This window comes from Peromyscus leucopus, chromosome 15, assembly GCF_004664715.2.
Source record: "Peromyscus leucopus breed LL Stock chromosome 15, UCI_PerLeu_2.1, whole genome shotgun sequence".
Taxonomy (NCBI): Eukaryota; Metazoa; Chordata; class Mammalia; order Rodentia; family Cricetidae; genus Peromyscus; species Peromyscus leucopus.
Genome location: NC_051076.1, coordinates 50707182 through 50732143, shown reverse-complemented (window position 1 = coordinate 50732143; position 24962 = coordinate 50707182). Strand labels below are relative to the sequence as shown.

General features: G+C 37.9%; 1 protein-coding gene across 5 annotated transcripts in view; it reads right to left on the bottom strand.

Moving 5' to 3' along the window:
• Positions 1-24962, bottom strand: part of Ptprc (protein tyrosine phosphatase receptor type C) — a 106859-nt gene that overhangs the window by 37489 nt on the left and 44408 nt on the right. The window contains exons 3-12 of one of the 5 annotated variants that reach the window (XM_037211364.1): positions 22795-22818; positions 19039-19167; positions 16371-16517; positions 13595-13735; positions 12818-12886; positions 11574-11600; positions 9558-9773; positions 8369-8500; positions 7308-7442; positions 4063-4185 (exon numbers count right to left, since the gene is read on the bottom strand). In XM_037211364.1, the coding sequence (XP_037067259.1) occupies positions 4063-4185; positions 7308-7442; positions 8369-8500; positions 9558-9773; positions 11574-11600; positions 12818-12886; positions 13595-13735; positions 16371-16517; positions 19039-19167; positions 22795-22818 (1143 nt within the window). The remainder of the gene's footprint in view (positions 1-4062; positions 4186-7307; positions 7443-8368; positions 8501-9557; positions 9774-11573; positions 11601-12817; positions 12887-13594; positions 13736-16370; positions 16518-19038; positions 19168-22794; positions 22819-24962) is intronic. The other 4 variants (XM_037211366.1, XM_037211365.1, XM_037211367.1 and 1 more) reach the window with 4 other exon arrangements.

Genomic DNA, 24962 nt, shown 5'->3' with positions numbered 1-24962 from the left:
GGTATGGAATTTGAGCTCCTACCTTTACCATTTCACCTGCTCTCTGGAGAAAAGCAGGAAATAAATGCCCACAATAGGGTGAAGCCTGACTTTTTCTTGAGACGATACTTCTCTGGTGCTCTTGGATATGTCTTTGGGCTTTCAGGAGCAGTATCAGAAAGTCAACACATACTTATGACCAAATTTCTACAGTGAAACATCATCATGGAAATCTCAATAATAAGTGAGGAAAAGCAGTTTTTCTAATGGTATCTATTTCTCAGAAATCCCTAAAGCCTGGGAAAAGATATTACTTTCTAGCTCAGGTCTGCTTTACACATAGTGAGAATTCTCTCTAAGAAGGCTGCATAAAGGAAGGCACTATCTGACCCTTCTGCTACATTTTTCATGTGGTGCCTGGTTTTTAGGATAATGCCTTCACCACTAGGACAATATCCAGGGGTTAAGGCTACTGATCTCCAGCTCAGCTTGGCTTTTATTTGGTGACCTAAATTCATGAGGTTGTATATGGAATCTCACAAGCATTTTTGCATCAAAACACAGCTTTATAATGTAATTCAATCCTATTTTACCTAATACAACAAAAATGAAATGATTCATTTATTTTGAACAATAAATCTGAAGATTTTTTTTAAAAGAAGTAACTAATGGAGATTCTTAGTGTTTGGACAGAATATTTGGGGTGTTTGTTGAAATTACTAAGGAATTTCAAGCTTTGGTTGAAAGGCTCTGTCATGGTTAATCTTGGGTGACAACTTCATTGGATTGAGAGAAGCCTTAAAAATTGGTAAGTCACACTTGTATGTCTGTGAGGTGTGTGAGACATGACTGGCACATGGTTCTGTGAAGTGAGTGAGAAAGATCTGCCCTGGATATGGATAGCACTGTCCCATAAGATGGGGGCCTAAATGAATGTGGAATGAAGGACAGACTCTTCTTGAGTGGATATGCTTTCACCTATTGCTGTCATCACACACCATTTTAATTTTGAAGACAGCTGACAGCAGTGATTCTGCAGGGAGCTCTTAGGCCTTCAGCCTTGGACTGTGGTCCTTCTTTGCTGAGGTTCCAAAGCTCTTGCACTGAACAGCTACTGCTTTTCCTGTCTCTGCAGCGGACAGATGGACACTGAAGGATAACCCAGTCTCAGACTGTGTTAACTAATCTAATAATCGTTACACACATCCCCTTGATTCTCTTCCAGTGAAGAACCCTCACTAATACATTCCACGATGCTTTACATGAACACTCTTGGCTTCTTTATGAACCCAAATACTTTCAGGTCTCAGAGGAACAAACTGTATGGAACAAATGAACACCTTATTTCATTAAGTGCTTCATTTTCCCCCATAAAGCAATAGTAGTATGCCCACCATCCAAGTCATGTCTGCTATTTTTGAAAACACCTAGGAAGACAGTGATTTTTGTCACCAGTGATATATATATTATTATAATATTATATATTATATATATAAAAATATATATTATTTATTTATATATATATATTTTTTTTTTTATAAATATAATATATAATATATATAATATATATATATTATAGACTAACATGAGAAATGAACTGATAATTTCCAGACTTGATCTCCTCTAAAGTGTCTTCATGGAGACTATTTCAAACAGTATAGACATGCTTGCCCCAATGGGATTATTGGAAACACACTGTTATCCAAGGGATATTACAGTGTCAAAAGAGTCAAATAAAAGTTCATATTTAAAAGATATACATAATGATTCCTAACTCATCATAGTTTCAAAATATGCACATTGTTTTTTAATAACCCTTAAAAATAGTCATTTGAAGAAAGCAGAAGTAATAGCAATATATGTAAAAGTAATGATTTAATGGCTATAAAATTGCTTAAGCTTAAAAGATATTTCAGTCAAAAAACTGTCTTTTAATAAAACAAGAGAAAGATGAATCATGGTTTGCTTCTTTAAAAAAAAATTAGTCATTTGAATGCACAAAGCTAAAAATGCCTCTTCCTCAATGATCCGGGAATGCGGGGGGCGGGGGGAGGGGGGTGTATCTTCTTGTCACTAGGTGTTGTTAAGTTGATAAAACAAAGCTACAGCTCCTCAAGATATAGAATATGGTAAAAAAAAAAAAAAAACCATGAATATAACAATGTCAGGAATCTCACCTGAAGCTGCTGAAAAATCATCTAAAATTGTGTTAATCTGATTCTCATCACACAAACAACTCTCTTGAGATAGTAGATCATATCAAAAACCACTTTAAGTAGAACCTAATAAAATCACCAGATATCCCAAGAGAAATAAATACTGGATATATTTCTCTCTTCTTTTCTAACTTTTGGAGATCCTGAAATAGTTACATTGTGAAATGATGAGATGAAATGTAAAGTTTGATGTAAAGACATTCATTTCAAAGACTTTAGACCAGTAAATTCTGAATAGGGCTTTTTACCTGGACTAGGGTGCTTAGTTTAAAGGACTGAATGATGCTAGGATCCTGCCAAATCATCCAGATAAACTGGATGTTGATCTCCCTGCAGCATACCTTAGACATGAGTGAGAAAACAGAGGCCAAGCAGTCTTCAGTTACTGGCAAATCATTTTAACTATAGTCAGAGATCATGGAAAGGGGGGTGGGGGCAGCTTCAATGGATCTTTAAGGTGGTCTTGTCACAAGACCAGAGTAGAGGATCAATTCAGTTAACAGTGCACAGTTTAGGAGACTAGAAGATACGTATCGCCCAAGCTCCCTTCATTCCCCTTAAACCATGTGCAAGCATTATGTTTGAACAGCCGTATAGGTAAGTGACAGTAAGAAGGGCCTTATATTGGCTGTAGACATACAAAATTCTCCAAACTTAATAACTCATCCTATCTTTACCTAATTATGCTATTCAGTACAAATATGGATTTTTCAGACTATACAGAATTCAAATAAACCATATACACAAGTAACTCTACCACATACTCTGATATACAAACAGTTCAGTAAAGAATACATCAAACTGGAAGTACAGCAAAACAGAGTAGTAGAAAAATCTTAAAAACAGAAAGAAAAACCAAACAGTGCATTCCTGAAGAAACCATGCAGAAAGATCCATAAAACACAAGTCCGACGAAGCAGAGGACATAAGTAGCTCCTCTGTTTTATCTTCGTAGAATCTCTATTTCTCCTGTCTTTTCCATCTACTTTTGATTTATCAGACTCTCAAATGCACTGCTTATTTCTCTCCATAACATGGGCTAAAGATAACATGCCTCTTAACTTTCTTTAGTCATTTGATTATTATGATTTCAAGAATAAGGAGGAAAATGTCATCAAAATGTAAGAATATACAAAAATGGATCTTTAGTTTTCAAATTTTGTAACATATGTCTGATTTCTTCCAGCTAAACACAAAAAGGAATATGTGAGTGCTCAGTTCATCACAACACTAGCCCAGAGGTAAAGGTCTGTCTGATATGCAGGTTGCTTTGAGAGACTCCAATCTTGTCTGTTGCTTTCCATAAATGTTCTAGATATTTGATCTTCTCCAGGAGACATCTGTTCATCTAAGCAGACTTATCTAAAGTTAGTCATGCCACATTTGGGGGACTACGTTCAATTTCTGAAGCAGACTAATTAAGAACTAAAATTACCCAAGTTTCCCCTTTGAGTGGTTAGATGGGATGGCATTCATTTTTATTCACACAAGGTTGTATGTCTGCATTTGTCTGCTTGTTTATCTAGGGGCTTGAGTGATGAGTTCGAAATAGTGTAGACCAATTACATGATATTTGCAAGATGGGACAACATGTTATTCGTAAGAAAATTTTCCTTCTCTGTGCTTTAATGTCAAGATTAAAGTTAAGAAAGATTAAGGAAAATAAACAAGTGTTAGGAATATTCTTGCTTTTTGCTACATTGAAGCTGGAAAGTCCTTTGTTAATGACAGTTCTAAAACTGAGACATACAGAAATCTCTCACCATCTACATAAAAGCCCTGTAACTCCCTGGCTAAAACCATAGTGCCAGCATTTAAAAATTCTTGATTTGTCTTCCTTTGTGGGAATTACATTGTACAAAATTACCTGATTTGGTCTTATTGGAACATAAATAATAACCATGGAGTAAAGATGCAGGGTGAGTCCAGGTAACTGATGTTTTGTTCTCCCTTACATTCTTACATGAAACATTTAGGGGCTTCTTTGGAGCTGTTTAAAAGAAAGAAAAAGAAAAGAGTTACAATGGAAAAAATAAGACACTGAAAAAATAGTATTTACATAACAACCTGGAATCACTAACAGCCATTTTTTGACTGATTGTGAATTAATAAAATCTCAATGAAGTCTTTAGACTTATGCTGCTTCCTTTGACTAGATTTCTTTCACAGAGTATATTTCTCTCCAAACAGCAGTAGGAAATCTAGAGATCCCAGTGATTTGAAGAATACCTAAGAATATTCTTTTTTCACAGACACTGTTCAGATATTTTGGTATTTTGAGATATTGCTGGGCAAAACATCTAAATATAATTAATGAGACACAATTTACACTCACAGACACTTGCTTAAGGTATAGCTTGATGAGTTATGAGTTTATGCATCCATGTGTGCTACCATTACAATTAATATAGAACATTTCTGTTGTCCTTGTATGTCACTTGACAGTCAAAATGAGCTCCCTTGAGATACCACATATTCTCTGGTCTACTTCATAATGCTGTAGATTGAATGTAACTTTGTATTCATTATATATAAATAGAATTAAACAGTAATATTTTGCACAAATTACATTGGTTTTAATATAGCACTTGGACTGTATTTTTACACATTATAACTATGTCTTTTTAGTAATCAGTAAGGCTGTGGGTTGGTGGCTGAACGTCACAACATGTCTTGGTGGGCTGTTGGAGAGATAAGGCCTAGTGTAAAATCTTTGGGTCCTTGGAAGCAAACACTCAAATGGAATCAAGAGTCCCTATTCTTCTCTTTTCTTTTTCCTTCATGACACACAAGATGAGTAGTTCCCTTCAAGATACATTCCTACCATTATTAACTGGTGGCCCTACCAGAGACCCAGTGCCACAGTGCCTTAGACTGAAATTTCCAAACTTATGGTCTAAATGAATATTTTATCTTTATATGGCAACTGTCTCATTAGGGCAAGGGATGATGAGCAGTGTTCTTCATTAACATACTCCATGTTTTCTCTATTATTAAACACTTGTGAGCCATTTGGGCTCTTTCTAAGAGTGGATGCATATTCACGAATCCACTTTCCTATGCAGATACAGTCTTTCTTCTTTTGTTGGGTGAATTGCTACATTCTCATCAATAATGTTGTCAGTCTTTTGTTAGTGGCTATGTATACAATCTCTATCTTGTTTTGACTTTCATTTCCCAGATGGTTAATAAGGCTCAGCAGTTTTCCATGGGCTTAGTCACCATTTGTATATCTTTTGTGAAATGCACAGTCAAAATGCTTTCCTGTGTTTCAATTGGAATATTTGGTGTCTTGCTTTGTAACTGAAGTTATTCCTATATATTTTGGGAAATGGTCCACATCAAGTATAAATAAATCATGGGTACTTTCCCACAGTACACAATTTATATGCTATTTCCTTCAATCACTTCAAAGAGGTATTCAACTATGAAGTCAATTTTATAGATCTTTTTATGATTCTTGTTTTTTTTCTTGAGCAAACTTGCCTATTCTGAAGATACACAGAGTAGCTCACATGCTTTTAATTAGGTACTTCATAACTTTAGCTTTTAGAGCAGTGGAACATTTGTGCGTGTTGAGACACAATGACTGATGGCCATTTGATATCCTTTCTCTTTAGGGATACTAAAACAACTGAAATGACTTGTATTTTATCAAATATAGACTTTTTAAAGATTCACATGTTACACTGATTTTAAAAGGTTGTGCTAATCTTTGTTTGTTTATTTATTTATTTGTATGTCTGTGTCCATGTCTGAGTATATGTGTGTGTGTCCATGTTTGTGTGTGTGTGTGTGTGTGTGTGTGTGTGTATGTGCGTGTGCGTGTGCACGCCCATGTGAAGGTGAGAAAACATTTGCAGAAATTGGTTATTTCCTTCTACCATGTGCATACTGTGAACAAACTCAGGTCTTCAGGCTTGGCAGCAGGCACCTTTACCCACTGAACAATCTCCCTGGCCTCACTTGAAGTTTTTACTACCCACATGATATTAAACTTGTCTGGTTACCCCGCAGTTTTATTTGCTCTTGATATAGTTAATGTTAGTTTGGAGGGATAGGAGACATGGATTTGGGCATCCCTTTGTCCTCAGCTATGAAACAAATTAGAATCATGTGAGTAAAATACCAGAAAGTCATAACATATTTTGTGGAGTGCGTTGTTGTTATTGTTCCAGTTGTTTTCAATGACAGGATTGCATTATCTCAGGCAAGCCTTCATACACTATGTAGGTCTCAGTAAGTTGTTCAGGCAGGCCTCCAACTTTGGATCACCCTGTCTCAACCTCCCAAGCACCTAAAATATCTCCCATCATACTTAGCTTTTTATTTCTATTTCTCTCTCTCCCTCCCTCCATCCTTCTCTCCCTCCCTCCAACTCTCGCTCTCTGTCTTTCTCTACCTCTTCTCTTCCTCCTTCCCCTTCTCCCTCCCTCACTTGCTTTCTCCCTTTCCTACTGCTTCTCTTCTCCTTTCCCTCCACTGATAAACACAAATCTTTATTGTAGAAATGACTTTACTGTTTGTAAGCAATGGCACCTTTTGTCTTCTTCATAGTTGATCATTCATTAATCACCTTTTTCAAATTAACATTTACCAGCAAATTTTAAATTTATTTGGAATTTTTCACTTCTGTCTTCCCAAATCTTATTATTTTATGGAACCCCTTTCCATTTATTAAGCTTTACCTTGTTACTAATGATGTTGCCAGCAATTTGATAGCTACGGTTCCTGTGTTATATTCTGCACATAGATTTGCCAGGGCTATACTGGTCGATTTACTTACTTTCCTCTTCTGTGAGAAGCAGGACAGGACTAGGGGAAGAGGTGTAAGAACCCAGAGTGAAGAATGTTATAAAAGGAAGGGAAAAGGAAATGAAGAAAATGGAAACAATCCATGTAAACCATTTTAACTGTGTCCAGCAGTCTTGCAACATACATACTTTGAACAACAGAAAAAGAACAACTTTAGTTTTGCATAATTATTTTTCAATTCACCTTAAAATCAATTTAAAATTTTTCTTCTCTATTTTCTGTGGTTCCCCAAATAATGTAATCCCATAAAAGAAACAGAAATTTTATTTATCTTATAAATGTAAGTAATGTACTCACTCCCCAAATCCGTCTCCACAGATTTATTTTCTTGGAAAACTATTGCGTTATTATAGAGGATTTCTGTAGCACAATGGTAAGTTCTTTGGGGTTCAAGACCTCTAAGCTCAATTCGTTGAGAGTGCTTTGAAGTATCTGCAAGAAATAAGTATTGTACGTGAGTATATGAAGTGACACACAATGTGTGGACTGCTTTTCTGATGCCATGTGTTTAAGACTTAATGTTGGAGCAAAGCCTCTGCAAATGATGGAATAATAAGCCCAAGATCCTGCAAACAGCACTACTACACTCAACTTTGTAGAGAAACCAGGATTACGACTAATTTAGCCTTTGCGTAAGCAGATTTTTCTTTTACATCTTTAAAATTGATAGCTCATTATGTATTTGTTCCCGTTTTGGACACACTGATTAAAGCATAGCTCAGTATCTTCCCATTGGCATGATGATGACAATCAGGGTCATACTTTCCTCTTCTGCCTCTGTGTGTGTGCACAGAGCTGAACATACATCTTTCTGTCTTGTCAAGTGTGTCCTGGCAAGTGGCTTGATGTCAGGAAGACAAAGAGTCCATCGCATTGAATTCAAATATATTTTAAAAGAAACTCTACTCTGTAGAAATTCAAGCTCATTCCCAGAAGCACATGTTTTCCTTGTTACCTGAATATTCTTGAACTTGCAAATAATTTTCATTGATTGAGGTATAAGAAAATAACCTCTGAATGTATATAATACCCTGCTTCCTGTCTAGAGAATATGGATACCATTACTCTTATAATTTTCTCATCTTCTCATCCTTTCAATGATGTCTGGTACATAACAGTAATCAAGAAAATTCTTTCAATTACTTTTGATTTTTTCTATAGTTACCATCCATAATTGCTTTGTTTGTTTATTTTTTCTATTTTGTGAATTTGTTTCAGTGGCAGATACTGGAGTTATTATATTCTAAGTTACCACAGATCACTGAGGGTCAGGGGAGGAAGGCAAGTATATAGAAAGAACATTTAAGTCATGTCTGGAATAACTTCTGATGATAGAATTTCTTTACTCAGTATCCTACCTTTATCACAGTGAAATCTGTATGAAAGATTTCCTTTGTTACAGGTTAACTTCTCTTCTTTCCACTGCAAACAAATTGTGGTATCAGCGTTTACTGGCTTTGTGCAGTCATGCAGGATAAAGTTCTCACGCCCTGTCAATAAAACATAGAAGTGCCCTTAGGTTACAGTTCCTAGTGTGAAGGTGTGCCCCCTCTCACTAAATACTCTGAAATCAAACATATTATTTCCACACCACATATTTTAATAGAAATGTGTGCTGCTTTTCAGCAGGACCCATGCCACAACTCAAGGGAGCAATTAGATAAAATAGTCAATTTTTCTCATTTGAAAAAAATGTCTTTGGGGTTTAAAGCTTGTTTAGTAATCTGTTTTGGGTTTTGGAGACACAGTCTCATCTTGCATTGTAGCTCAGGCTAGCTTGGAACTCACTATGTAACCCTGGCTGGCTTTGAGCACATGGAAATACTCCTGCTTTGGCCTTCCACATGCTGGGATTACAATTTTGGTATTAACATAATTAGAACTCTCCCTTTGGTTTCTTTTTGTTTGTTTGTTTGTTTGTTTTGTTTTTTTTTTAAGAACATTAAATGTTTAAGTTTGTTATTTTCCCTAATATACATAAGAAACTTCTGGAGGCAGGGGAGGACAAAGAACATTTTGAATTTAATAAGAAGAACAAGAAATCTCATGAATAGTTACTTCACAAAATAGGCTGTTTTTAATCCATAGGAACCTCTTTGTTGTTGTTGCTTTGTCTTTTTGTTTTTTTTTGTTTTGAGTTTTGAGATAGGGTTTCTTTGTGTCGCCCTGGCTGCCCTAGAACTTGTTCTGTAGTCTAGGCTGGCCTTGAACTCAGATCCGCCAACCTCTGCCTCCCAAGTGCTAGAATTAAAGGCATGTGCCACCACTGCTCAGCTAGGAATCTTTTTGTAAACAAAGTGATGCCCCTAAAGAGTAAGTATGTATTTCTTCGTGTTCTCCAGTGTTCTCAGCAGGGAACTCATACTTATCAATTCGCTCGTGTGCTCGCTCGCTCTCTCTCTCTCTCTCTCTCTCTCTCTCTCTCTCTCTCTCTCTCTCTCCCCAGTTCTTTTTCTCTAACCACATTAGCCCCCAGAAACACCATAACACATGCATGAAATCACACAGTTGTTCTAAATACACAGATAGAAAGAAATTGGCATTCACCTGGTGGTACATCCAATTCTATAATTTTAGCTGGAGTACATGAGCTATCAGACAAGTTGAATCTTTCATCTGAGCATTGTTGTAGTTTTTTAAGTTCTTTACAAGCCACAATTTCACATGGGATTTTGTGGGTTTCATTACTTTTTAGCTCTGCCTCAAAAACCCGACTATTGCTGTTATAGCGGTAATGCACAGTAATGTTCCCAAATTTTTCATCTGGAAAAAAAAAAGAAAATTATCACTGTTCAGAATGAATGAGATGCTGTTGGATAATAATGCCTTAACATATTCTTTTGTACAGAGAATGACCTACAAAAGAGTGAATTTATTAATGTATACAGCAAACAGAAGTAAAAGAAGAATTAGCAAACTGAGGCTAAGAACAGCAGATAAAACACCAAAATATCACCAAATCAGATTATAGTCTGTGACACAATATCCTCAGAAATATGTAAAAATAAGAACTGTATCACGTGCCCCTAAGTCATTATTTCATAATTCTCCTTTCCCATGAAGGATCCCAGTCTGTGCTCAGATGATTATTAGACTTCATCTGTCTTGCTTGCTAAACTGTAAAGGCCCTGCGAGCCAAAACTAGTCTATTTTGATCATTATAATCAACTCAGGTCCATGATAATATATCTTTCTGTTATTAGCAAGAATTCAATAATTAATTGTTGAATTAACTGACAAATCAGTTTATCTAGTAAACGCATATGCAAACTAATCCTTGCTTTATAACTACTCTTGTTTTTTTTTTAATGTCTTTATAAACCATTTAGTTCCCCCATCATGAATTAGAGACCGTAAGTTCTCACTGGTGGCATTACATCTGTAATATTATTATGCTTGATACTAAATCCTTCATAAATCCTTTTGGCTAGTGTCAACAATTTCTATTGACTAGCAAAAATTTCTTTCAAACAACTATTAATTTACATATCCATTTTAAAAATGATTTCTGTGTATTTGTGTATCTGTGTGTGTGTCTACATGTATATATGTGCATGTATGTGAAGGCGTGCACATACACATGTGTGCATGAGTATGGAGACCAGAGATTGACATCAGGCATCTCCCTCTATTTCTCTTGATCTAATTTTACGAGACAGGGTCTTTCTCTGATTGAGCAACAGTATCAGGCCAGCAACCCCAGGGATCCTCTTACCTTCCCCCCAGCATTAGGCTGACAGGCACCTGCTGCCAAGTTCATGTTTTTACATAGGCACTGGGGATCAGAACTCATGTCCCTACGGTTGTGCAGCAAGCACTTTATCCTCATCTTCAAAGCTCCTATAGACTCGTTTTATTTTGCAAAACTGTATGCCCTTTGTCTTAAATACTAAGAGTACAAAGACAAATCTGATGAAATTGGCTTTTAGAAGGTGAGGTATTAAACCAAGATGGACACAGACCGAATTACAAGAGCTAAGCAACGATGTAAAATAAGATTAGACAGCAAATAATGTAAGAGCAAAATGAGAGACATCTATTCAGATTGGAGGACATGAAAGTCTAGATGACTTCGATTGATTTTTCAAGTATGAGAAAGGTGTCAGAAAATAAATGCAGGCACCAAAATGGAGGAATATGAAAGAATTCCAAATGCAGAGGAAGAAAAGCAAGGTATATACATCAGGAGTCTTAAAGATAAAGGCAGCTCCGTTTGACTCAAGGTAGGAGTGTAAGTGAGGAGTTGGTGATACAGAGGAAGAGCAAGGGAGCTGGAACTTGAGACATCATGTTAAGGAAACAAACCAATGGAGGTTGACCTTGACTTTGAGTGAATGGAGACCTGACTGCAGTGCTGAGATTCAAAAGGATACGGAAGGGTAACATGGGCCATGAAGAAAAACTTGGCTTCCACCACAAGGGGAGGAAGAAAAGGAAAGACAGTGGCTCTTAAAATCTAGAACTAGCCAGGAAAAATAGAAATAGTGCATTAAGAAGAAAGAGAGAAATGATTGAAATGCTGTTCCCAAGCGACAGAGGCTACCTTTGGGTCAACAAACTTACCACATGTTGGTTTGGGTTGAGTGGTAGCTGTAATAGGGATGAAAAAGGAAAGAGTCAAATCATTGAAATGTTATTTTAAAATGTATCTGCTGTGTTCATCTTTGAGAATCTGCTTCATAGACTTTCCAGTTTAGGCTGAATACATAATGCAGTTTGCTTAATGACTTATTTTCCCCTCACACATGCAAATATTATAAACCAATGAGCTAAGTATAAATTATCTTCATTAAAATACAAAATAAACAGAACTGTGACTGTTGCAATATGTAGACTTTGAGGTACAGATTTGGTGTCAGCTTGGTGACAGGACCAAATCTAAAAATTGCCAAAATATTTTAAAAGTCTTCATTCACTTTGTTGGTCTCAAACTACATTTTCTTAACTATAACCCCTATGAAGCAATGTTGTGTTTTTGTTTTTGATCAGATGATGTTAATAAATAAAGACTGCTTTGCTCCCATGTTTAACCTCTATATGCTTACCACACACAAGATTCAGGGTAGCTAATTGATCTTACAGCAATTACCTTGTAATAGCACTCACTGTAAGATTACAATTGTAATTGTAATATATGAATTTAACTCAGTGATTCTCAACCTTCCAAATGCTGTGACCCTTTAATGCAATTCCTCATGTTGTAGTGACCTACAGCCATAAAATTTTTTGTTGCTACTTTGTAACTATAATTTTGCTGTTATGAATCATAAATATCTGATATTTCTGATGGTCTTAGGCGACTCCTGTGAAAGGGGTCATTTAATCTCCAGGATGAGAAGCACTAATTTAACTGAAAAGGTGGGAGTCTGAGTCCGTGCAAGCCAAAGGATTTCTGCTAATCTTCTCAAAGTTGGAAGAATCTGGGGTGAATGATGGGCTTGCCGGCACTGTCTTCCTGACCCTAACCAATGTCACTGCCACAGATCTTCCAGGGTAGAGGCTTTGATAAAATTCCTCCTCATACACTACATCTGCCCTTCAGAGTCATACGTTCTAACAGACTTGGCTATTGCTTATGTGGGTCCTCATAAATGCCACAGGGGAGGCATGGTAGGGACACTATATCCTAGTGGCCTCAGCTACACCTGTGCTGCACCAGTGTCTAGATTCTGCTCTGTGACCATCAGGGTTAGAGCTCAAGATTCCGCTAAGAAGGCAGCCTGAAGTAGAGACAGCCAGAGAGCTTTGTGAGGATGTGCCCAGCCCTGGCAGAGGTGTGCCTGCATGACTGGGGGTAAGGTTGTCACCTATTGTGCTTGGAAGGCGAGGGGTTGCAAGGCCCACAGTGGTTGGTGCAGTGGTTGTAAGGTTGCCACCTGCAAGGAAATGAACAAAAGGATAAAGGTCAATACGTTGAGTACCTTGAAACTTGAGGAAAAACAAACTCTTTAGCAAAGATAAGTGATTCTTCCTGCATTTGAGTTGATACTTTCCAAAGTAACAAAGTGAGCCAAAGACTTATGCACAAATTGTTCCGATAACACACATTTCAAGTAATTGCAAATATTAGATCACAACTTAAAGGGCAAGTTATTCGCTCCTTAGTATAATTGTTACCTGAAAAAAATAATTTTCCTCAAACGAGCATTTTCTGTTGAATTACAGCTCTCCTTACTTTGGATACTAGTGGGACCAATGGCTGCTTTTCTTACATCCTTTTTATTAAACCTGCTGCATGTGTAGTCTTCAAATCAATTATGAAATGAGTTTATTAGGGTTGTTTTCACAGAAAGGAAACAGAGTTACCTGTCCTAGATTGTCTAGAAAACTGAGGCAGATGGATTTGATCCCAGAGCTACAGGCCACGAATGTATTATTATCCACTCCTTTGTCATGAACTTTACAATAATAGTAAAACTGAATTTATTCCCAAAAAGCTTCCTCGTAAGTTTCTTTTGCCTAATTTCTTATCAAGATGATAAAAAAAGATGGGAAATCTGAAAGTAGTATCTGGAGTAAAATAAGAGTTACACTCAAGTTTGGAGCCTCCATAGCCTAAAACAGATGCCACATAATGGTCACACCTGAGGAGATATCTGTGGTGCTGATGTTGGAGGTGTGTGTAGGTAAGGCAGCAGAGCTGTTGCGTGCAAGCGTGAGGGTGTCTGCAGGAAGGGCTGTGTTTGCAGGAACGGTCCCCAATGTAGTCATCTCCCCTGATGCACCTGTAATCAGAAGGGTCACCAACACTGTCACTCCATCATGCCACATGCTGACATGGATGTGATTATGGAACTAAGGCAGAGCAATGAACTATCTGGTATACCTACTACTGCAGCACAATATTTAACCAAACCCTAACCACAACCCAACCCATCCCATAGTCCTAATTCTATAGACTGTGCTATCAATATGAGAACTTGCTGAAAGATGAACTCAGAGGAAGACACGTAGAAACCTGTACATCTCAGGTACCAGTTGACAGAAAAAGTAAAAACAAACAAACAACAAAAAAAAAATAGTTGGGGTCTTTGGAAACAGCTTGGACAGCCCAAGGAGGTCCAAACTCCTAGTCAAGTGCTGCATTCTGTAATATTAAAAGTATTTCAAAGAGAAGAGAAGGATGCTGTCTTGGAGATGCTAAGGCCATTGGAGGTTGCCCAGGAGGAAGTGTGGCCTAGCACCTGTTTAAAGGCCTAGGTAGCTGTGCCACTCTGGGGAGGGAAGCCCTGTGTACAGGTGCTTAGAGTCAATTTCCCTGAAATTGAGCTAAATGGTCTCCTGCCTGTGTGGCATCAGAGCCCCGGCTTTTCCTCGTTATTGGATTCTGGTCAAAATACGACATTTTACTAAGAAGGTTCCCATGCCAGGAAGATATCAAATTGGTTTTATATCAGCACACTGCCAATTATGCCGATATAATCCCCTTATTTCCCAATTTTGGGCAGAGTGCCGAGTGATATAGCTAAAAGAGCTGCATATCCTGCTTAGAAATTCACTGTCAGGCATCAGAGCATTTCATGCCTGTTACATGTTTCCCCCATATATCACAGCCAGCACTCAGGAACAAGCAACCCATGTATAGTCACCCATCAGGTGACTAGCTTTGTGCTAGCTGACATGGGGAATGCAAAAGAAATAGAGCTAGCTCCTACTGGGGATCTTGTTTGGTGGTTTCATTGTCAAGATCCCCAGGTTCAGCGATATGAACTTAGCCTCACATTCCAGGTCAGTGTATGTGTGTTTGGGTGCACAGTGTTCTGTCTCCTCAGTGGCCTGTGGCTGTTCTCTAAAGCACTTTGCTAAGACTATGCCAAACATCTCCCATTTGCAGATGGATTGAATCCATAAGTCATCACACATATGGTTTGAGAAGTGGAAATGAATTTCCATGCCAATTGAGTTTGTTCTTGGCCTACTCTTCAAACACCACTGAACGCTCCCAGCTGTAAGGAAACCATGGCATAGAGTGACTACATGGAGCATCCATTCACTGGTTCTAGAAACAATGGAAGGATCCACAGTAATAGGAGAGGAGGAAGGGTTATGCAGGCAGCCTTTTCAGGCTTCATTTAGACACAAACTGGCTGCCTGTGGAATCTCAAAAGCAGACAATTCCCCCCACTAGCCTTCCACCTTACTTACTGCTTCTCCCTCTTTATAGACACTTGTCCCTCCCAATCATCTCTTGTGCCTCTGATGTCGAGAGACCCTGCTATACTGTCTTCAGAATCCCTAGAGCCCCCCTTCATTTGAAAACTACATTTTCCTTATTAAGCAGGTAATCTCAGCCACCCACTTAAGAATGGCATTTTCCATTTTAATTATATCCATTGCACGGGATAGACCTTTTAATTAGTGAAATTAGCCAATGGGCCAAGAAGAATTATTTGCTCGTGGCAGAGCAGGTTGGTTTGTGTGGCAAGCAGCCCTCAGAGCATGCTTCTGTTCATGGCTTCTTTCCTTCTCTGCTTTCTATGTCTATGGATTTGCTAAAAAGAACTAGGTCCATTTTGCTCTGCTGGAGTGGTAGGATCAGAAGAGGCCTCTCTTTGCCTTGTTTGAAGTGTGTAGACTGCCTGTGGTGGCTTTTAGGCCAAGGGAACAGTATTAGTGTTTTAAAATACTAATTATCTTATGTGTGAACTTGATCTCTATGCTTGATTTATCCTGAAGCAAGACTCTCTGCTGCCAGCCAGCAGGCCTCTGTTACATGTCTAACTCGCTGCCAAGCACTCAGGCCACTGAGTGTATGTATATGTAGAACATTATGGAATGATGGCCTGAGAAAGGACACCCTTAAATTTATCCCATATAAAGGGACACCGTGAAGTTACTGTGAAGAAGACTCTGGTTTGGGACAAGAAAGGAGAGAATATGTTGCATTGTTTTAAGAAGAGACAAGAAAAAGGAATCTTGTCTGCATAGGAGATTTGTGTCTGTTTCTCCTTTTTCTCACTCTCTAAATGGCAGACAATGACATTATCGTAATAAGTTTTCAGTCCCCTTTATGGATAAGAAATCCTTCATTCCTGACAGCTGTTTATTGGCTCAAGGTCTTACAGATTTACATACATTATTCTTTATTACTAGAGGATGAAGTCTTCACTAAACAATAAGGACAACTGTAGAAACATAGAACACTGTGGTAGCCTCCACCCCTGAGCATTATTTCATCTCTGTTAGAACATCTTTTGTCACATGGTTTGCACCCTAAGGATAACTATAAAATTACTAATTCGTCAGCGACAAGTGTTCCACATTGAACAGGTGGCCACAGCTTCTCACGCCATTCTTAAAGGGAGGCGACTCTCAGTACTTTTCTTCGTATTTGTGCATGTCTAAAGCGCGCGCGCAAACCTGGTGGGTCAGGCCCGCCCGGAGCAGGCATGAGTGTGGTGAGGTTAGCCTGGCTGCTGAGTGTCTGGGTGTCAGCTCCTCTGGCAGAGGACGTCTGCAAGTTGGGCTGCTGTGAAAGGTGAGGCAGCGGCGTGGTCAATGAAAAACCTGAGGTTAGAAAGCGAGATGGTTAGGTCGATCTCTGCTGCTCCTGGCAGTTTCAACTCTAAGACAACTACATGGAGCAAAATTGCCACCATGTGACATGACCCAATGTATTAAGATCTTGAAGTTTCCTGGGCAGGAAAGTGGCTCCTGAGTTCTTGCTTACAAATTCCTCCCCAAGAAGATGCACATGTCCAGTTTAGTTCTTTGACTTCATGATCCCTGAAAACTTATTGGATGCACCAACAAATCTACAGACTGAGACTAGGATGAAAGGTGCCTTTACAGACAGAAAGAAGAGTAGGAAACTCCAAAATTCTAAAACATACTAAAGTGCTGCTTACAAAATCATGAAGAAAGAACAGGAGAATGCACAGATGTGCTATGACAGCCAAAATATATATGAAAAAATGCTTATCACTGTGAAATATTGAAGAAACATAAAATCAACAGGAAGCATTTTAAACCGCCCTATTGGCAGTTTTAACAAATTGATAACATCCAGCATTTGGAAAACTTATGGAGACAGTCATGTATGCATGCTTACACACACATGTTCACACAGAACCAAATGCCAAGAACCTAGAGTATTGAAAGTCATGGTTAAAATGGTTTATTTAAAACACAAGATTGGAGAGGGTTAATTTTCATTGTGTAATATATAGTAAATATTGGTGTGTATACATATATACACATCATTCTATATTTAGTTTAAAAAGTCATATGCATCTTATAAAATAGTATTCTATACTCCAATGTGATGTGACCATGTGAATACTTATTGTAAGGATTTTCAAAACAGGACAATTTTGAATAATGTATACCATTTAAAAAATGAATATTTTCTAAGTATATCAGCAACTAAGAAAAACTTAATTACACCTAAAACTACAGATCAATCATAAATATAAATTATAAAATTTTCCTCAGCACATTATTGAAATATCACTAGATAGCAATACATACTATTGAAAAGAAAATATGCTCTTCTATTTGAAAGAATAAGGAATTTTCCAAGCAAATTTCACCATCAAATTGTGGCAAAAAATATTTAATATTACTCATCCTTAATCCCAGTCCATTCTACCATAAGCCTTTCCTAAGCTGGTCTACCTGAAACACTGTGGTACATTAAATGTGTGAATGAAGAAAGATGCTGCATATGCACGTTCTGTGTATATGAAATGAGATTAAAAATGGAAAAGATGGGTCACCACATGTCTGGCCCCATACCAGTGGCTTTCAGCCTCATAATTCCATGAGCTTCAAACAGTCTGCTCTGAGGTATACACAGGTTCTAAGAGACTACTCTGCTGGTGGCACAGATAAAGATGAACTATGAAGTTCTGAGTTTACTAAAAGAATTGCTCCCAGGCCGGGCGGTGGTGGTGCACGCCTTTAATCCCAGCACTCGGGAGGCAGAGCCAGGTGGATCTCTGTGAGTTCGAGGCCAACCTGGGCTACCAAGTGAGTCCCAGGAAAGGCGCAAAGCTACACAGAGAAACCCTGTCTCAGAAAAAAAAAAAAAAAAAAAGAATTGCTCCCTTGATGACCTGCTTCCTTACTAACAGACAGTCCCTATCAGCATTATACGTAAAATGTCTGCGTTGATGCTGCATATGCTTGCTACTTTTTTAGACCAAGATAAATGGTTCTCTAAAGCAGTAGACTCGCTCAGTGTCTTATAAAGTGTGTTTGGAAACCTGTTTGCCTAAGAAAATGGCATCAAGGATGTGATTTCAGAAATGTGTGCACAACTTCATGTTAGCCGATGATGTCCTGACTGGGCCGGCAAATCTAGAGTTGAACAAAAGAGGAACCTAAATCTCTGACATATTCAGGTTGGAGGGAATTGCCACAAGCCTCCCTGGAAAAACAACTCCCACTCGCTCTGTGGTTCACTGTAAATACACCGGCATTACCTTAAATTCCACTACTAGATTTCACAATTCTGTTTCTCTCTTTGTAAGAATTGAAATAATGCAAATGTCACTGGAAAAATTGTACATTACAAAACTGAATCCTCAGTTCTGAGTAGATGGTTAAAAATAGTTACCTATCTTAGGCATTTCTGATAATGTGAACCTGGAACGAAATTAAGAAATGGAAGTATCCCACTTCAGGGCAGCTTCAAGGAATTCTGAGGCGGCAGAACTCTGCCCGGGATAATTGTGCCCTGCTCAGTGCAGCAGCTGGAGCCTATGGGCAGTCCCTTCCCTGGTTTTACTTTTAGGGTCTCCCACACCCCCTTTCTATCTAAAGCATCGTGTCTGTGCTGTTTCCACTCAGCAACCTCTACAGATGTCTACAGCCACCCGCACTTTATTTATCTGAAGAAAACCAAATGCTTAGAAACAGCTTGCATTACTTAAAATTTAAAAATTTGATCACCCTAGAAAGTTTTTAAGAGGCAAATTCACCCCCACTATCATTTTGGTTAGGAATGTTCATGTGGCAACCTTTCTTTGTAATAAGAATACCAATCTTATCCAAGTTTCTGGGGAGACCTGGCTTGAATGGTCACCTGAAAGATAGATGTTCTCTGAGGAGTCATTTTCTCTTTCAGAGATGCTTGAGGGTGTGAATTCAGTGGTGCGAGCAGGTAAAGGGTCACTTTGAGACAGAGGAAGGGCCTTCTCTGTTGTGTCCGGTCCTGTTATGTTAATGGGTGATGAAAGAGAACAAACATGTAAATCGGGACCCAAAATACCCATTCATATGCTTGTACCAACTTTCCAACCCCATACACAGACACCAAGATTATGTGATATGTAGTGTGCTCTCTCTCTCTCTCTCTCTCTCTCTCTCTCTCTCTCTCTCTCTCTCTCTCTCTCTCATACACACACACACACACACACACATATGCACAGACATACACACAGACAGGCATATAGGCACACATACTTACACATACATACAACATACATACCTAAAAATATACACACAGTGAGAAATATATATGTATTCACACAGACATCTATACTCAGGCACACACACATGTGCACATATACAGATACACACACACACACACACACACACACACACACACATGACCATATATAGCTATAGATTTTAATCATGGATACATATATAGATAGTCATTATAATTAGAGTTAAAAATAAAAACGAGGAAAGGTATTTGTGGATATCCATAATACCTTTCTGATGACTGCCCTTAAAAAGAAACCCTTAACCTCCACTTCCACGGGGCACACTGTATATTGGCTCTAAGGCAGCCTTCCTTCTGCTAGCAGTAAGAATAAATGCATTTAATCTAAATTTGAAAAAAAAAATAAAAATAAAACGAGGAAATGGACTCAAAAGGAACTCCCCTTAGCTCTCTTCCCATTTACTTGTAGGGTAGGTACCCAAAGCATCTTGATTCAGAAGAGTGAAACCCAGTGGTAAGATGTCTAGAGGAAATCTGGAAACACAGATGATAAGCAATAGTGGAGAAGGACAAAGCCAGAAATGAAGCATTGGAAGAGTTAGGATTCCAAATGAATAGAAAAAAAGAAAGGAAGGAATGAAAGCAGGGAGGCAGGGAGGCAGGGAGGCAGGGAGGCAGGGAGGCAGGGAGGCAGGGAGGCAGGGAGGCAGGGAGGCAGGGAGGCAGGGAGGCAGGGAGGCAGGGAGGCAGGGAGGCAGGGAAGCAGGAAGAAGGCAGGAAGGAAGGCAGGAAGGCAGGAAGGCAGGAAGGAAGGCAGAAGGAAGGCAGAAGGAAGAAAAAAGGAAGAAGAAGGAAGGAAGGAAGGAAGGAAGGAAGGAAGGAAGGAAGGAAGGAAGGAAGGAAGGAAGGAAGGGGTGAAAAGTCTAGATGGGCCATGCCTGCAACCCCATCTTTCAAAAGGCTGAGGCAGGGGATTGCAAATTCTATGCCAGCTTGAACTATATAAACAGTTCCTGTCTAAAAAGAAAATTTGTATATGTGCTGATTCAAAAAAGAAATAAATCAACCAAATGAAAATAAGGGAGAGAGAGTTATGCGGGTAAAACCTGGGAAACAAAATTCACAAATGGAAGTAGGAACACCTTGCTTTTATGAAAATACCAAAATGTGTTTGACTTTGTAATCAGAGACGTATGGGACTGAAATAAAATTGTTCTACCTCATTGTTTTAAAAGAATGATGTGGCGGGAAGGCGGGAAAGACAAACACATTCAGTAGATGCGGGTACTCATGGAAAGTGCTGTCTCAGAGGAGTTAGTGCAATGGGATAAATCTAGCACTTTTCTGATTTCCTTATTTAAAATATATTTCCTTTGTGAAAAATAAATGCATCAAATTCTGTTTTTAAAAATATCATATGCTCTTTGGATTTATAGGGATTCATTTTTTTCCTAAATATTCCATGGTTAATATGTATTAACCTCTTTGAATAGTAAAATGTGCATTTTTTTTTTAATTATCAAAACTGAGTGTGCTTGAACTAGAGGTAAGCCCTACCTCTAACCTTCAGGGTCACGATTCTAACCTAATTGTCTTTCCTCCACTATACATTGAGTAAAAGGAAAGAAAGTGCAGAGCAGAAAGAGGAGTAGGGAGAGAGGAGAGGTGGAAGGAGAGATTTGAAGTCCCGTCCACTCATTGTTAACTCACTGTCATCTTTACTGATGACAATTTGTGATTTTTGGGTTATATCAACTCTAGTAATGGAAGGAGTGCCCTAGAGAATGCTGCAGCAAGACCTCTTCTCTTCTAGTAAAGCGAATTCAGTCCTTGGTATATGAAGAAGAGTGTTCAGAAAAGTCACTCTCATGTAGAAGCATTAATGTCTTTTCACACACTTAAGTTCAAGTCTCCCAAGTAGAACTTATAATTATAAATTTGCCAATTCCATATTGTTCCCTAATTCTCACTTTGAGCACTCTACACTACAATTATCTTCTCATTGGTTATATTTGAGGGGAGGCACCATTCTCCTTTGCATTATGGGTCACAATTCTAACTTACCTCCACCTTGATCTGCTTATTATGACAGTTAGTGAAGAAATAATGAAACTCCAAATAGGGTAGGGAGTAGACTATGGTCCTATCCCACGCCCAGCCCTGTTCTGCAACAGTGTCTCATCTGTGTGGCTGAGAGTGACATAATGTTTTGTAAAGGAAAATGCAAAATTTCATTTAAGAAGTTGGCATGAGCCAACCAGAACCTGCTATACAGAGAGTGCTTTATGAACCTCTCTCCCACACAATGAAACTATAAAATTCTATTATTAGAGACTGGAAAATAAAAGAATATGCTTCTATGTTTAGCTCAGGAGTGGGATTTGTTAGTATTTGTGTAGTGTTTTAGCATTCAGAATAAACTTACATTTAATGAAAAATAATTCCAATAATAATCCAATTTTAGACTATGTCAGATTTGTTCCACTTGAAATGTGTATTTAAATTATTAAAGCAGTCATATTTTATGGTTCTACTTACCTTCTTAAGACACGCTATCAACCACATGATTAGTCAGGAAACAAATATTTACAGCAACATGTAAGGAATTCAGTTTCTTTTTAACCACCTACAGGTCAATTCTTCTATGATTTGGGCTTTAATTAATTTTAATGCACTGACAACATCACCATCACTTAAATTTACTTTTCTCAAAACTCAGAAAATTTTATAGAAAATAAATCGAATTATAGTAGGAAATTTTTCAAACAATTAATATAAAACATCTTAGTATTAGACAGATCTCCAAGCATAACTGGGAGAAGGGCTAATTACTCTTGAAAAATATTATAAAGTTAATTTTTACCTATAAGAGAACATATATTAAATTCTTAATGCAAACAAATTCTAGATTAAATTAATTTATAAAATATATTGGTCCTTAAATAAATGTGAAATCGTTTTTAGGCTTCCCTCTACTTCCTTAATTCAATTCTTTTTTATTGAAAATAATTTTTATACAATATATTCTGATCACAGTTTCTTCTCCATATTCAAATCTTAACTCATATTGATTTATACAGTTTTTTAAATTTATTTACAGTGTTGAATTTTTAAGGGGATTAGAGGCTTGCTATGTCATTTATTGTCAATTTTAAGTAATGTTAAATGTTAAATACAATAATATTTATATAATTTAAATGTATGTTCAAATAGTTACTAAACTTTATATTAGAAAAAATTATAAGAACATGTGAAAGTCAGGAACCATATAGTATTATTAACTTTCTTCTTCAACCTTACTTCCTTACCAAATAAATAAAAAATTATATCTATATTAAATACATGAGATTGTAAAAAATAAAATATTAAAGGTTAAATATTAATTCTTACCATTACTGGGTATAGGGACTTGCCCTGAAAAAAAATAAAATTAAATAAATTTTAGAAAGTTTCAAATTTAAAGCATGCATGCAATTATACATCATAGATTCATATTTATTTTCAGCACATTTTGTCTCAGTGAATCCAAGTTCTCATTTTACTTTTTTCCGGTAGTGTTTTGCTGTCCCAAAGACAGCTACACGCTGACCTAACGTATTTGATGTGTAGTCCTAAAGGCATAAGAATGTGGGAATGTTCTCACAGTTTGGAGTCAAGTCAGTAGAGTGACGTCTTTAAGGGGCGGTCTAAGGGAAAATTTTTGAACTTTGAATCAGTATTTGTAAGACAGAAAATAAACACAAGGCAAAGGTAAACTAGAGGCAGGAAAAGGCAAAGATTACAGGAAGCACAATAGAGAATAATGGAAGTGACATTGGGGGAATAAGTGGGGGACAAGAGAATCCGTGACACTCTTAGGGAGAAGCCCCCAGGACTCTGCACGTCTTCGGAAAAGAGACGGAAGTGACACAGAGAAAGGGGTCACACGGGTGTTTCTACACATTACCGAATTGCTGAAGATAGATAGAGTTTGGACATTTTCACTGAATTAAAAAGGAAAGAAAACTCAAGTGAAAGAGGAAAGTTGGATGTGCTGATGGTTTTATGGGAAATCCTTCAGAACCATCTGCTCGGAGAGCGCAGGGCTCACGCTGCCCGCTTCTGAAGCACACAGATGGACACTGTAGCTTTGGGTATGAAACAGATTCCCAAACAAAAGTCTAAGACAGAAAGCAGGGGTTAAGTGAATGACCAGGAGAAGGCCAGCTAAGATGACGGCATACTCCCCATAAGAGGAAAGAAGTGAACGGGGACTGTTTCAAAAAAGGTTTTCCTGAAACAGTGAGGCAATGAGCTCAGAGGGGTCTGTCACGAGTTCAAAAACTTGGTACAGGGGAAGCTGTGTGCGTGAGATGGGCGCCGGGTCCAGTCCACAGTGAAATGAGAGGCTTCGTCACCTTCTTACTAAGTGGCTACCAGAAACAGTAGAAGGTTATTTTCTAAGAAGAAAAGCAACGCTCTGAAAAATAAGCAATCTTCAAGAGGAAGAAGGGATTGCCTAGTAATTAAGGTCCGTTCCTGGCAAGGGGTTTTTCTTTTTTTAAGTAGAATAAATCTGAGAAATTCTTCTCCCCTCAGAATGGCCATCAGAGGTGTGTACTCGTTTTATATACATGTGTCTAAATGTTTATTCATAGGTATGTTCAGATAAGTAACTGATAGATGAAACTACATCTGTTTCTTCATGTCTTCTATTTTTCTCTTTATCATCCATACTGAAGTACTATCATGCATTGCTTATCAATGGGCATATCCTTTAAGCCATACATCATGAGATGATTTTGCCACTATGCTAATATCATAGAGTATATTCTCATAATTAAAAATGGCTATAATGTCACTGGGTGACAGAATTAAGGTCCATCCATGACTGAGACATTACTATGTGGCTTATGACGATATTGTTTTGAAAATACATTGTAGACTGAAGTTTCTCAGTCCTGCCTGGTCCCACCTGGGCAGCAGCCATTTTTATAAAATAATAACTTAGAGGCTTAATATTAATTACAGACTGTTTGGTCTATGGCTCAGGCTTATTGCTAATTATCTATTACATCTTAAATGAACCAATTTCTATTAATCTATGTATCGCTACGTGTGTTGTGGCTTCAACTGTGTTCTACTACATCTTACCCACTCCCCGCCCCCGCAGCTCCTAGTGGCCCCTTGACCCCACTTTCTTCTCCTGTATCTTTGCTTGGATTTCCCACCTGGCTCTTATCATGTCTTACCATAGGTCATAGCAGCTTTAGTTTATCAACCAATGGGAACAACACATATTCACAGCATACAGAAAGACCATTCCACCACAACAATTATTTGAAAGACTGTCCCAATTCTTGTCTTGTCAGCTTGTACCTTCTATTCCATCTAATTTTATAACTTTTATGTCCCTCTTAAAGGCGTTCCTGTCCTCTGATCCATTCTATTAACTTCTTAGAATTATGCTGGTTTGCAAATGAGATAATAAGAAGAAACAAAGTATTAATACATCAGTAACTAATAGACCACATTTTAAATAAGATGAAAAATAACCTGTGGTCATTGTGAAGAATATA